Genomic DNA, 12,495 nt, shown 5'->3' on the forward strand with positions numbered 1-12,495 from the left:
GACCCAGGGAATTTGAGAGATACTAGGTCTGGGGAACAGGGTGAAGGGTGGGGCACGCGAGTCTTTGGGAGGGCAGAGATCTCTGAGACAATGGTACATGCTGGGGGCCTCCTGCCTGAATGGCCTCTCCTGTCCCTCCCCCAGCAGACCAAGTCCCGCTGGTGGTCCAGGTCCAACCAACTCGGAGCATAGTACCCCAAGGTGGTCCCCACTCCCTGCGGTGCCAGGTCAGTGGGAGCCCACCCCACTACTTTTACTGGTCTCGTGAAGATGGGCGGCCCTTGCCCAGCAGCACCCAGCAGCGACATCAAGGTACACATGGCCCCAGGCCCCTCGGCCATTCCAATGGAAAGGGAGGCACAGGTCTGTCCCTGCTCTACTGAGATCCTGTAGGGACCCACACGCAGGACTGGGTGGGAAAAGGGGTGCATCTGTACTGATGAGCTCCCATCTCCTTGCCACCAGGCTCCGAGCTCCACTTCCCCAGCGTCCAGCCTTCAGATGCTGGAGTCTACATTTGTACCTGTCGTAATCTCTATCATGCCAACACCAGCCGGGCAGAGCTGCTGGTCACTGGTGAGTTTCTACTCCTCTGTCCACAAGACTGCCTGTCCTGGGATGGGCTGCAAACTGCAGACCGTCTACCAGAGGGGATGGTGGATGAGGACACTGGCCAGGAAGATGGAAAGAGGTGATGGGTCAAGGCTGATATTACAGGCAGGACTGGCAGGACTTGAGTCTGGTCACTGAGGCAGAGAGAAAAGCCTAGGGGTCTGGATTGCAGCAGATGGGCAGGGTGCCATTTACTGAGATGAGAGAGGATCCAACAGGAGGGCACCTTCATTTGGGCTCCGCCAAAAGCAGAGGCTGAGGCAAGGATTTGTGTGTACATAGTTTATTTGGGAAATGAAATGAAACAGGGAAGAGAAGGCATCCCATAAACGGTGTGTCATTGAGCACATTACCACCTAGAGCAGTTGTTACTGAACGCAGCCGAGGCAGCCCCGGGAAACTCCAGAGTAAAACGTGCTCCTCGGAGTCCCCTGCCCTCCGCCTTAGGGTCAAGGGAGCTGGGATATGTGCACACCAGCTCGTATCAGTCACTGACTGGGGCCTGTTCCAGTAGCATCGATTCCCCTGCATTCTGTCCCACCTCCTGGGCACACACAATGGTCACCAGTGGCCTGAGAAAACCCTCATGCAAAGAAATGCAGCGGCTGCAGAAGTCAGGCAGGTTGGTTCTGAAGTGACGAGGGGACATGGGTGGGGCACCAGCAACACCTTCCACCAACAGGTCCGAGGGAACCACAAGTTTGGTTTTGGACTTGTTAAAGTTTGAGAAGCTTGGGGAAACATTGAAGTAGGTACATCAGGTGGGCATTTGGATATGTGAATCTGGAACTCAGGAAAGAGGCCCTGGCCAGAGAAATGAATTTGGGAGCTGTTGGCATAGGGATGGGGCAGGATGAAATTGCCCAGGAGAGTGTAGCTCGAGCACAGGGCCCAGAACAGAGCCCCAAGGAACTCCAGCTGGAACAAATGGAGGAGGGAGGACAGCAAGAGAGTGAGCAGGGGCAGCCAGTAGACAGGAGGAGGCCGGGGGAGGTGGGGAGGTGGAAGTCAAGAGGGGAAACGACTTCCCAGAGAGAGTGGCCGGCCTCACCGGATGCCCCGGGAAGGTCAGCTACAGACAGAGAAAAAACCCTTGGAGGTCATGCTTTGACAAGAGCGGTCTGCAGTGGAGAGACGGGGTAGAGACTGGATGGGAGTGAGGCAAAGAAGGGATGGGAAGGCAGCCAGTGTAGACAACTCTTTCAAGACTCTTGGCTCTGAAGGGAGGCCAAGAAATGGGGCAGTAGCTGAGGGGTGTATAGGGTCAAGGGGGCATTTTCAGAGATGGGAAATTCTAGAACACATTTGTCTGTGGAGCAGAATGATCCCATGGGGAAGGAAAGGAGAGGGCACAGCAGGCGGAGGGGGTCCTTGGGAGGGCCTCCAGCACTCAGGAAGGGGAGTTGAGGTGGGGTGGGAGGTGGGGAGAAGTCTCATCCTTCAGGGACCAGGAAGGAGGGAGGTGGGTAGATTTGGGAACGTGGAAAATTCCTGACTAATTGTTTCAATTCTCTCAAGAAGCGTGAGTTGAAGCCATGGAAGTGGAAGGGGGTTTCAGGAGGGTGGAGAAGTTGGGAGCAGGTGTGAAATGGTCGTTTGGGAGGATAGAAACTCAAACCAGACAAAGAAGCCCAGTTGGAGTGAAGTGCGAAGTGTTAAGAGCTCATTTGTGGTCTGTGATCATGAATTGGAGCCAAGGGGATCATGGTGTGATGTTCTCTGATCACAGCCTGCTGGGTGCTCAGTGCCAGCAGGAAGAAAGTAGATGATGGGTTTCGGCCAGGATGAGGGAGGGCAGTGCCAGGGAGTGGAATGGAATCTAAGCCAGACTGGGAAGGAAGTGACATCCGGATGGGGTGATGAAGAGGGAGAGGAAGTGGCCACAGGACAGCGGCCTGGCCAGCACCCAGCTCACTGGGGGACCTCCCGTCCCGGCAGAGGCTCCCAGCAAGCCCATCACGGTGACAGTGGAAGAGCAGCGGAGCCAGAGCGTGCGTCCCGGAAACGACGTCACCTTCATCTGCACAGCCAAGAGCAAGGTGGGCGGGGCAGGGAGTGGGCATCAGTGAGGATCTGTCTTCTGGGGTCTCCAAGCCCCACCCGGACCCCCACCCCATCTCCCTTGTCCTGCCTGCAGTCTCCGGCTTACACCCTGGTGTGGACTCGCCTGCATAACGGGAAACTGCCAGCCCGAGCCATGGATTTCAACGGTATCCTGACCATTCGCAGTGTACAGCCGAGTGACGCGGGTACCTACGTGTGCACCGGCTCCAACATGTTCGCCATGGACCAGGGCACAGCCACGCTGCACGTGCAAGGTACACTGTTCATGTCCATGCCTGACCCACCCAGTCCTGACCTTCCTCCACACCCACCAAGACCAGTGACCATTTCTTCATTCAGCTGACAGTTTCTGAACTACAGTATGGCAGGTCCTGGCCTAGACTCTGAAGAAACAGGGGTGGGAGGGGACAAACAGGAGCTCTGCCCTCCTGTCCTCCATGTTCTGTAGGGAACAAGTGGGCAAACAACATAATTACATGGGTGACCAGTGCTAGGACAGGAGTAAACAGAGTGATTGGAAAGTGAGAATGAGGTGGGAGAAGGGTGAGCTATTCTCCGTGGGGTGGTTGGGGAGGGCCTCTCTGAGGAGGTGACATCTCAGCTGAAACCTGAAGGAAAGAGAAGGTGTTCAGCCACATAAGAGCTGGCGGATGAAGCAGCATGTGCAAAGGCCCTGAAGCAGGAGCATGTTGATGTGTTTGAGGGACGCAAGGCCAACGTGGCTGGAGCCATGGAGGGGAGGCGGGGTGAGGGACTTGAAGTTGTGGGCAGAGGTGAGTACATGCAGTGGGTCACAGCAGGGAATTCAGATTTTGTTCTAAAAGCCACGGACAGGTCTTAAGTGGAGAAGTAACAAGACCCCATTGACATTTTTTGGGCGGGCCACGTCACGTGGCCTGCGGGATCTTAGTTCCCCAACCAGGGATCGAACCCGCGCCCTCAGCAGTGAAAGAGCAGAGTCTTAACCCCTGGACCGCCAGGGGATTCCCCCATTGACATTTTAAAGGCTCCCTCTGGCTTTTGTTCTGTGGACAAACGGCCACGAGGGGCTAGAGTGGAAGCAAAGAGAGCGGCAAGGAGGCTGTTGCCGTGCGTCCCTCCCCACCGTGACCACATACGCTTTCTCCTCCCTCGTCAGCCTCGGCCACCCCGTCTGCCCCCGTGGTCTCCATCCACCCGCCGCAGCTCACAGTGCAGCCTGGGCATCTGGCTGAGTTCCGCTGCAGTGCCACAGGGAACCCCACGCCCACCCTCGAGTGGACAGGTGAGGCCGTGGCGGGAATGACAGTCAGGGCCTGGCTCTCCTGCACATGGGGGCCAGCGGCAGGACTCTAGGCTGTGGACTTCAACCCCTGGGGGGCCTGGCAATGCCCATCCCAGTGGGTGCTGACCCCACCTCTCCATGTCAGGGGGCCCCGGTGGCCAGCTCCCTCAGAAGGCCCAAATCCATGGCGGCATCCTGCGCCTGCCAGCTGTCGAGCCCTCGGATCAAGCCCAGTACCTGTGTCGTGCCCACAGCAGCGCCGGGCAGCACGTGGCCAGGGCCGTGCTCCATGTGCACGGTGAGAGGACGGGGCCGAGGGTGGGCGGTTGGGAGCTCATGGCGGCCCAGAGAGGTGTTCTCACAGGGCTCTGTCTGCAGGGGGCAGCGGGCCTAGGGTCCAGGTGAGTCCAGAGAGGACCCAGGTACATGAAGGCCGCAGCATCAGGCTGTACTGCAGGGCTGCGGGGGTGCCCAGTGCCACCATCACCTGGAGGAAGGAGGGGGGCAGCCTCCCCCCACAGGTGAGGATATCCATCCAGCCCAGGCCCACGGGCTCAGCGGAGTCCCAGCACTTGCCGCCTGCCCCTCCCATCTCCTCTCCTGGTTCCCTTCACTTCCAAGATGGTGCCCTGCTCAGACCTCCCGCTCCGTGCGTCCCGGCGGGTGGCAGCCATCAGCCTCCTGCTCTGCTGCCTGGCTCCGCCCTCCTTGGTGCCCACCTGGGGCCCTAATATTGGCTCGGAGCTTGCCTCTACTCGTTATGCCCCCCCCTCCTGCCCTCCCCGGCTAGCCCTTGCTAGGCTGCCTCGGCCCCCCGGGCGCTGACCCTTCCCGCTGTGCGGCAGGCCCGGTCTGAGCACACAGACATCGCCACGCTGCTTATCCCAGCCGTCACTACCGCCGACGCCGGCTTCTACCTCTGCGTGGCCACCAGCCCCGCGGGCACCGCACAGGCCCGCATCCAAGTGGTCGTCCTTCCAGGTGCGGGGCCTTGGGGCTGAAGGAGCGGGAGGGCAAGCCAGGGTCCCCCCGAGGCCGACTCACTCACTCCCCCTCTGCTCCCAGCCTCTGGTGCCAGCGTCCCGCCAGTGAGGATTGAGTCCTCATCACCTTCCGTGGCTGAAGGGCAGACACTGGACCTCAACTGCATGGTGACAGGGCTGGCCCACACCCAGATCACGTGGTACAAGCGAGGGGGCAGCCTGCCTCCCCACACCCAGGTACGAGGGTCCCTGAGCCCGTGGCAGGGGAACTGGGGGTGGTCCTTCACACAGCCTGGCACTCTGCACTCTGCATGAGCAAGGTCCGCCCTTATTTCCCTCCCTCTTCAGCTTCCCATGTGGGGCGGCTCCGAGCAGGGGCAGGCACTGAGGCGCAGACGGGGGGTGCTGGCCGCGGCCTCTCCCCATCCTCACGTGCCTCTGTCCTTACCGGGCCCAGGTGCATGGCTCCCGGCTGCGGCTGCCCCACGTCTCACCAGCTGATTCTGGAGAATACGTGTGCCGAGTGGAGAATGAGTCAGGCCCCAAGGAGGCCTCCATCATCGTCTCTGTCCTCCACGGCAGCCATTTGGGCCCTAGCTACACCCCAGGTGAGGAGCCAGTGGGGCTGGGTGGGGACCGAGCCCTCCGACCTCCCCTCTGTTCCCAAGGCTGGTGCCTGTGGTCTCTTCGATGCCATCAGGACAAGAAGAGGCGCTCCAGGCAGGCTTCAACCCTCCACTCCCTGCAACGAGAGATGAGGGGACTGAGGGTGGGGACAGGTTGACCTGACTTACCTGGGACCCCATGGGGAGGGTGCTGTTTTCAGAATTCATCAAAAAGCAGCAGAGTCAGGGTTGAACACTGAGTTGGGGGTCAGGCTGACCTGGGTTCAAATCCTGGCTCTACCCTTTATCAGCCTTGAACTGGTTATTTTACCTCTGGGGCCTCAGTTTCCTCACGTGTGAAATGGGGACAGTAGCACTACCGTGTAGTGTGAGTACACGGCGTGCACTCTAAAGAAGGGAGTTGTGGCATTATTGTCTGCATCCTTTGGCTCCACCTGGGCTCTAAAAGTCTCTGGTTCCCTGCAAGCCAGAGCAGCTCATCACAGATCAAGGAGTCATGCATAGGCAAATGGGCCTTGAACTCCAAGTTGAAGGTCAGAGAGGGAAAGAGCGGTCTGGCTGGCCCTGCCGAGGCAGAAAAGCATGGTCCCAGCCCTAGAAGGCCTCCCATCTGCCCTCCCAAGCTAGGGCCTGGTCAGATCCCAGGACCCTCTGCTCCAGGGCTACAGGGCTGGGGCTCAGGAGCCCAGGCCTCTGACCAGCTCCTTTGCACCCCAGCTCCTGGTGGAGCCCCAGCTCCCGGTGGAGCCCCAGCTCCAGGCAGTAGCCAGCCCATCCGCATCGAGTCGTCCTCCTCTCATGTGGCCGAAGGGCAGACGCTGGATCTGAACTGTGTGGTGCCCGGGCAGGCCCACGCCCAGGTCACATGGTACAAACGTGGAGGCAGCCTCCCCGCCCGGCACCAGGTACAGCAACGCCCCAGGGCCAGCCCGCTGGAGGGGTTGGATGGAGCTGCTCAGGCCCCTCCTGACCCTCCCTGTTTGCACTCAGACCCACGGCTCGCTGCTGCGGCTGAACCAGGTGTCCCCAGCAGACTCAGGCGAGTACGTGTGCCGTGTAATCCTCGGCTCTGGGCCCCTCGAGACCTCTGTCCTAGTCACCATCGAGGCCACCGGCACTGGCTCCATCCCCGGTGAGTGACTGCCAGTGACAGGGCAAGCTGGCGGGGGCGGAGAGCCTTCCCAGGTGCTGAGGCCCTAGTGACTCCCGTTGCTGACGCGGGGAAGGGGGTGGCAGGAAGCCCACCCTGGGGCTGGCCACAGGGCCGGCCCAGGAGGACTCCACTTCTCTGAGTAATCTGTTGTCTTCCCATCACTGTTCTCTCTGGCCACATCACTCATGTTTTTGCTTCTGCCTCAATTATCCTCACCTCTCCCACTTCCTCACTCCCTCTGCAACACTTGGCTCCTGCCCCAGCCCTTCCCTCAGGGTTGCTCAGCCGAGGACCTCAAGCCCAGGCCACTAAACCCACAGGCTGAGCCGGCTCCAGGGTGAACAGTTCTTGCCTTCTCTTCTGGGGAGCATCTGCTACCCTCGCCCCTTTCCCCACAGCCCCAGGACCCGTCCCACCTGTCAGGATCGAATCCTCATCCCCCACGGTGGCCGAGGGGCAGACCCTGGATCTGAGCTGTGTGGTGCCCGGGCAGGCCCATGCCCCGGTCACGTGGTACAAACGTGGAGGCAGCCTCCCCGCCCGGCACCAGGTACACGGTGGCAGAAAGGCAGGAGGGGGCCAGCCAGGCCAAGCTGTGGACAGTGGGTCGGCGGGGGCAGCCTCTGAACTGAGGGGCTGTCAGTTCCCAGCTCAGAGGAACAGGGTAGGTGGTACCTGCTGAGCTCTGAGAAGCCCCCCTCTCATACCCCTGCCCATGGCTGTCCAGGTCCGCGGCTCCCGTCTGTACATCTTCCAGGCCTCACCAGCTGACGCAGGCGAGTATGTTTGCCGGGCCAGCAATGGTGTGGAGGCCTCCATCACAATCACGGTAACCAGGACCCAGGGAGCCAACTTCGCCTACCGTGAGTGGGACCTCCAGGCTGCGCTTGGACAGAGAAAGGGGAAAGGCGGGGGAAGCTGCAGAGAACTGGACTGACCAGTGATCGTCTTCTCCCCCAGCTCCTGGTGGCACCCAGTCCATCCGCATTGAACCCTCCTCCTCTCATGTGGCCGAAGGGCAGACCCTGGATCTGAACTGCGTGGTGCCCAGGCAGGCCCATGCCCAGGTCACATGGCACAAGCGCGGGGGCAGCCTTCCCGCCCGGCACCAGGTACAGAACCGGAGGATGGACAGGCCAAGAAGGGAACAAGAGGGAGGCCACTGGGGAGTGGAGGTCAAGGGTAGGGTGGGTTGGAGGCTCCTCTGAGACGGGGAGGCCTAGGACCCCACTGCACAGGTGTGTGGGGCAGTGGTCCCAGCCTCTATGACCAGCCAGCCTAGGTGTGACTGCTGCTTCCCCCACTTCCTCGCTTGTGACCTTCAGCAAATTACTTAATCTCCCTGTACCGTATTTTCAGCATCTGTAAAATGGTAATAATAGTACCTCCCTTACAGCATTATCGTACGGATGAAATGAATTAATTTGTATGTAAAGTGCTCAGAGCTCTGGCTCATAGAAAGTGCTGTGAGCTGTTACTACTGTCATATCATTAGCTATTTTTTAAAAATATTTATTTATTCATTTGGCTGCGCTGGGTCTTAGTTGCGGTGTGCAGGATCTTTAGTTGCGGCATGCGGGATCTTAGTTGTGGCATGCAGGATCTAGTTCCCTGACCAGGGATCAAACCCGGGCTTCCTGCATTGGGAGCACGGAGTCTTAATCACTGGACCACCAGGGAAGTACCATTGTTAGCTGTTATTATTGATATATTTTATAAAATTTAGGATGCCACTGATTGCAAGATGCACCATTATTTTATGTACCTCTAAGGAGAAAAAAAAAACAAAACTGCCATTTGTAATTGTAATTCACTGTGAGATGCATCTTGATTTCAGAGAGTTTAAAAAGTATGTCTAGGGAATTCCCTGGCAGTCCAGTGGTTAGGACTCCATGCTTTCACTGCCAAGGGCCTGGGTTCAGTCCCTGGTCGGGTAGCTGGGATCCCACAGGCCACACAGTGTGGCCAAAATAATAATAATAATAAATCTACTGTCATATCATTAGCTATTTTTTAAAAATATTTATTTATTCATTTGGCTGCGCTGGGTCTTAGTTGCGGTGTGCAGGATCTTTAGTTGCGGCATGCGGGATCTTAGTTGTGGCATGCAGGATCTAGTTCCCTGACCAGGGATCAAACCCGGGCTTCCTGCATTGGGAGCACGGAGTCTTAATCACTGGACCACCAGGGAAGTACCATTGTTAGCTGTTATTATTGATATATTTTATAAAATTTAGGATGCCACTGATTGCAAGATGCACCATTATTTTATGTACCTCTAAGGAGAAAAAAAAAACAAAACTGCCATTTGTAATTGTAATTCACTGTGAGATGCATCTTGATTTCAGAGAGTTTAAAAAGTATGTCTAGGGAATTCCCTGGCAGTCCAGTGGTTAGGACTCCATGCTTTCACTGCCAAGGGCCTGGGTTCAGTCCCTGGTCGGGTAGCTGGGATCCCACAGGCCACACAGTGTGGCCAAAATAATAATAATAATAAATAAAATAAAAATAATATGCAGGTTATCTTCTCCATCCTTTTTTTTTTTTTTTTTTTTTAAGTGTCTAAGAATTGACAGAGTGTGGTATTAGTGTTCGCCCAGTTCCCCGTGGCTCCTCCGGGCCACCTCTCACTCCTGGGACAAGACACCCGCTTCACCCCTGAGCAGGACAGAACTAAAAGCCAGTTCTCAGGCTCAGAGTGAGGCAGAGCTGCAGGTTATAGGTGCGAGGGTCCTAAGAGGGCCCCTTCTGACCTCACCTTCATTCTGGCCAGACCCATGGCTCACTGCTGAGACTCTACCAGGTGTCCCCAGCCGACTCAGGCGAGTATGTGTGCCGCGTGGTAGGTGGCTCAGTGCCCCTGGAAGCCTCCGTCCTGGTCACCATTGAGTCTGCAGACTCTGTGCCTGGTGAGTGGTGCTGGGGGGGAGGCTTCCCACTCCAGCAGTGGCAGGACCCCAGAGACCAGCAGTCCCTACCTTCACTCACACCCTCCCCTCCCCCTCTCCTCCCAGCTGCGGATTGACCCTCTGCCCTCTGTCCCCAGCGCTGGGGGTCACCCCTCCAGTCCGGATCGAGTCGTCCTCCTCACACGTGGCTGAAGGGCAGACCTTGGATCTGAACTGCCTGGTTTCTGGGCAGGCCCACGCCCACGTCACATGGCACAAGCGCGGGAGCAGCCTCCCTGCCCGGCACCAGGTAGGAGGTGGGGTGCTAAGGGGAGCCTGAAGGACCCTCGAGACTGCGGAGTAAGGAGCTTTGAGTTTGGACACTGCTTTGCCACTTGCCTGGCCAGTCCTTTGACTTCCCTTATCCTCAGTGTCCTCATCTGCCAAATGGGCTCACCCTGTCTACCTCACCTGCCCCATAGGTGGCAAATGCCGGTCCCCCACTTCTTCCCACTGGACCCAGTCCCAACCCTCGGGCAAGGGAATTGAAGGGTCATGAATGGTGGTTCTCCCTGGAAGAGCTTCCCTAAAGCTCCATCTGGCCGGGTCTGGCTGGGATGGGGACCAGGGAAGGGGGTGGGAGCCTGGCTGTGAACCTGCCTCCCCTCCCAGGTACATGGCTCGAGGCTGCGGCTGCCCCAGTTGACTCCAGCTGACTCCGGGGAGTACGTGTGCCGCGTGGTCAGCAGCTCGGGCACCCAGGAAGCCTCCGTCCTCGTCACCATCCAGCAGCGCCTCGGCCCCTCCCGCTGTGAGTTTCTCCGGGGTCATAACAAACGGGCTGGGAGGGCCCCTCCACCCTCAGTGGCTCCCACACCCTGCCTTCCATTCTCACCCTCCCAGCCCAGAGTGTGGTGTACCCCGTCCGCATTGAGTCGTCCTCAGCCTCCCTGGCCAATGGACATACCCTGGACCTCAACTGCCTGGTGGCCAGTCAAGCCCCCCACACCATCACCTGGTATAAGCGTGGAGGCAGCCTACCCAGCCGGCACCAGGTATGGAACCAGCAGGCAGGGAGGGCAAAAGCTGGGGTCACCGGCCCTGACGGGAATCAGGAAGAGCTGTCAACAGCCCGTCTTTGCTCATTCAGTCATTCAACAAACATTGAGTGTTCTTGCTGGACAGGCCCTGGACCAGTGCTGAGGATATGGAGATAAGTCCCACTGACCTCAGCTGGATCCTGTCCATAACATTCTTTGATTCACTCACTCACTGCATTTCCCAGAGAACCTGCTCCAGGCCAAGTCCTGGTCCTGGCACTAAGGATTCAAATGGAATGAGAGCACTGCCCTCAGGGAGCTCACAGGCTAAAGGGCAAGGCAGACGTGCCATGTGACAGTGCTGTAGTAGGCGTCACCGGGGAGGGCCTCAATGGGCTTTCTGCAGGGGTGACGGGTGAGAATAGTCCAAAGGCTGGAGACACTGTCCACCCAGCCCGGAGCCTCAGGAAGGCCACCGAGGGAGTTCTGAAGGAAGCCAGGGTGGAGGCTACCCCAGGCAAGGCAGTGAGGCTCCCGGAGTCCGGGGGAAGCAGCAACAGCAGCGCCTGAGACATGGAGGTGCTGCCCGCACCCCCTGACACCTGCTGCCCCTCAGATCGTGGGCTCCCGGCTGCGGATCCCCCAGGTGACGCCCGCGGACTCGGGCGAGTACGTGTGTCATGTCAGCAACGGTGCCGGCTCCCAGGAGACCTCACTCATCGTCACCATCCAGGGCAGCGGCTCCTCCCACAGTGAGAACTCCTAGGGCAGGGGGTCTAGGCAAGCGGGTGCGGGGGAGGCAGCGAGGTGCCTGGCACCGTCACTGTTGCCTGACTCCGGCTATGTGGTGCATTCCTCTCTGTCCCCAGTGCCCAGTGTCTCCCCACCAATCAGGATCGAGTCCTCGTCCCCCATGGTGGTTGAAGGGCAGACCTTGGATCTCAAGTGCGTGGTCGCCGGGCAGCCCCAGGCCACCGTCACGTGGTACAAGCGTGGGGGCAGCCTTCCCACTCGACACCAGGTACAGAGTAGAGCCGGGCAGTGGGGTGGGCAGTGCAGGGACAGCCCCCCATGGGCAAAGAACCCGAAGCGTTAGCTGGCAGTCCTCCCTCCTTCCCTGGGTAAGATAGAGGGTAGCCTCAGCCGGTCTGATGGAGGAGGCCTGAGCCAGCCGGTGACCCCTCAGCCCCTTGACTGCCTCCTTCCTTATCCACACCCCTAGGCCCACGGCCCCCATCTGCGGCTGCACCAGATGTCCGTGGCAGATTCAGGCGAGTACGTGTGCCGGGCTAACAACAACATCGATGCACAGGAGGCCTCCATCGTGGTCTCAGTCTCCCCCAGCACCGGAAGCCCTTCTGGTGAGTCCGATGAAGACCCAGGAAGGGACTGGGAGACCCAGGTACCAGTGGTTCCCGGGGAGGAAAGGCCCTGTAGTCAGAGCCCTCAGACGAGGGTGGTGGTCCAGGACGGGGGCTCAGCAGAAGGATGCCTGGGTTCACGTTCTGCCTGCACCACGAGGGACCTTGAGGGAGTGACTCTGCCCTCTCAGCTTCCGTACCCTCATCAGTGACGTGGGGATGTTGATCATTGCATCCCCAGAGAGCTGTCCGATAACAGTGGCCACTAGCCATGCGTGGTCATTAAAATTAGTTAAAATTCTAAATTCACATCCTCACATTTCAAAACCGAAGTGCTCAGCAGCCGCACAGAGCTGGTTGCCACTGCACTGAACAGTGCGGATAATAGAACATTTCCATCATCGCAGAAAGTATGTGAATTTTGTGAGGACTAAGTGAGTTAATGCACGTAAAGTACTTAGAACAGTGCCTGGCATACTGTAAGTGCTTAATAAGTGTTAGCTA

General features: G+C 58.5%; 1 protein-coding gene across 2 annotated transcripts in view; it reads left to right on the forward strand.

Moving 5' to 3' along the window:
• HSPG2 (heparan sulfate proteoglycan 2) overlaps window positions 1-12,495 on the forward strand; it is a 102,843-nt gene that overhangs the window by 69,936 nt on the left and 20,412 nt on the right. For both annotated transcript variants that reach the window (XR_003679168.2, XM_055083712.1), the window contains 22 exons: window positions 145-312; window positions 466-576; window positions 2,551-2,651; window positions 2,750-2,930; window positions 3,815-3,940; window positions 4,086-4,238; window positions 4,319-4,461; window positions 4,786-4,921; window positions 5,006-5,160; window positions 5,381-5,531; window positions 6,267-6,454; window positions 6,540-6,681; window positions 7,101-7,252; window positions 7,430-7,565; window positions 7,663-7,814; window positions 9,476-9,611; window positions 9,749-9,900; window positions 10,263-10,401; window positions 10,494-10,645; window positions 11,247-11,382; window positions 11,500-11,651; window positions 11,853-11,991. Coding sequence is in view for 1 of the 2 variants with exons in the window: in XM_055083712.1 (XP_054939687.1) it covers window positions 145-312; window positions 466-576; window positions 2,551-2,651; window positions 2,750-2,930; window positions 3,815-3,940; window positions 4,086-4,238; window positions 4,319-4,461; window positions 4,786-4,921; window positions 5,006-5,160; window positions 5,381-5,531; window positions 6,267-6,454; window positions 6,540-6,681; window positions 7,101-7,252; window positions 7,430-7,565; window positions 7,663-7,814; window positions 9,476-9,611; window positions 9,749-9,900; window positions 10,263-10,401; window positions 10,494-10,645; window positions 11,247-11,382; window positions 11,500-11,651; window positions 11,853-11,991 (3,201 nt within the window). In the remaining variant the exon portion in view is untranslated. The remainder of the gene's footprint in view (window positions 1-144; window positions 313-465; window positions 577-2,550; window positions 2,652-2,749; window positions 2,931-3,814; window positions 3,941-4,085; window positions 4,239-4,318; window positions 4,462-4,785; window positions 4,922-5,005; window positions 5,161-5,380; window positions 5,532-6,266; window positions 6,455-6,539; window positions 6,682-7,100; window positions 7,253-7,429; window positions 7,566-7,662; window positions 7,815-9,475; window positions 9,612-9,748; window positions 9,901-10,262; window positions 10,402-10,493; window positions 10,646-11,246; window positions 11,383-11,499; window positions 11,652-11,852; window positions 11,992-12,495) is intronic.

Source organism: Physeter macrocephalus, chromosome 3, assembly GCF_002837175.3.
Source record: "Physeter macrocephalus isolate SW-GA chromosome 3, ASM283717v5, whole genome shotgun sequence".
In the NCBI taxonomy this organism is placed as follows: Eukaryota; Metazoa; Chordata; class Mammalia; order Artiodactyla; family Physeteridae; genus Physeter; species Physeter macrocephalus.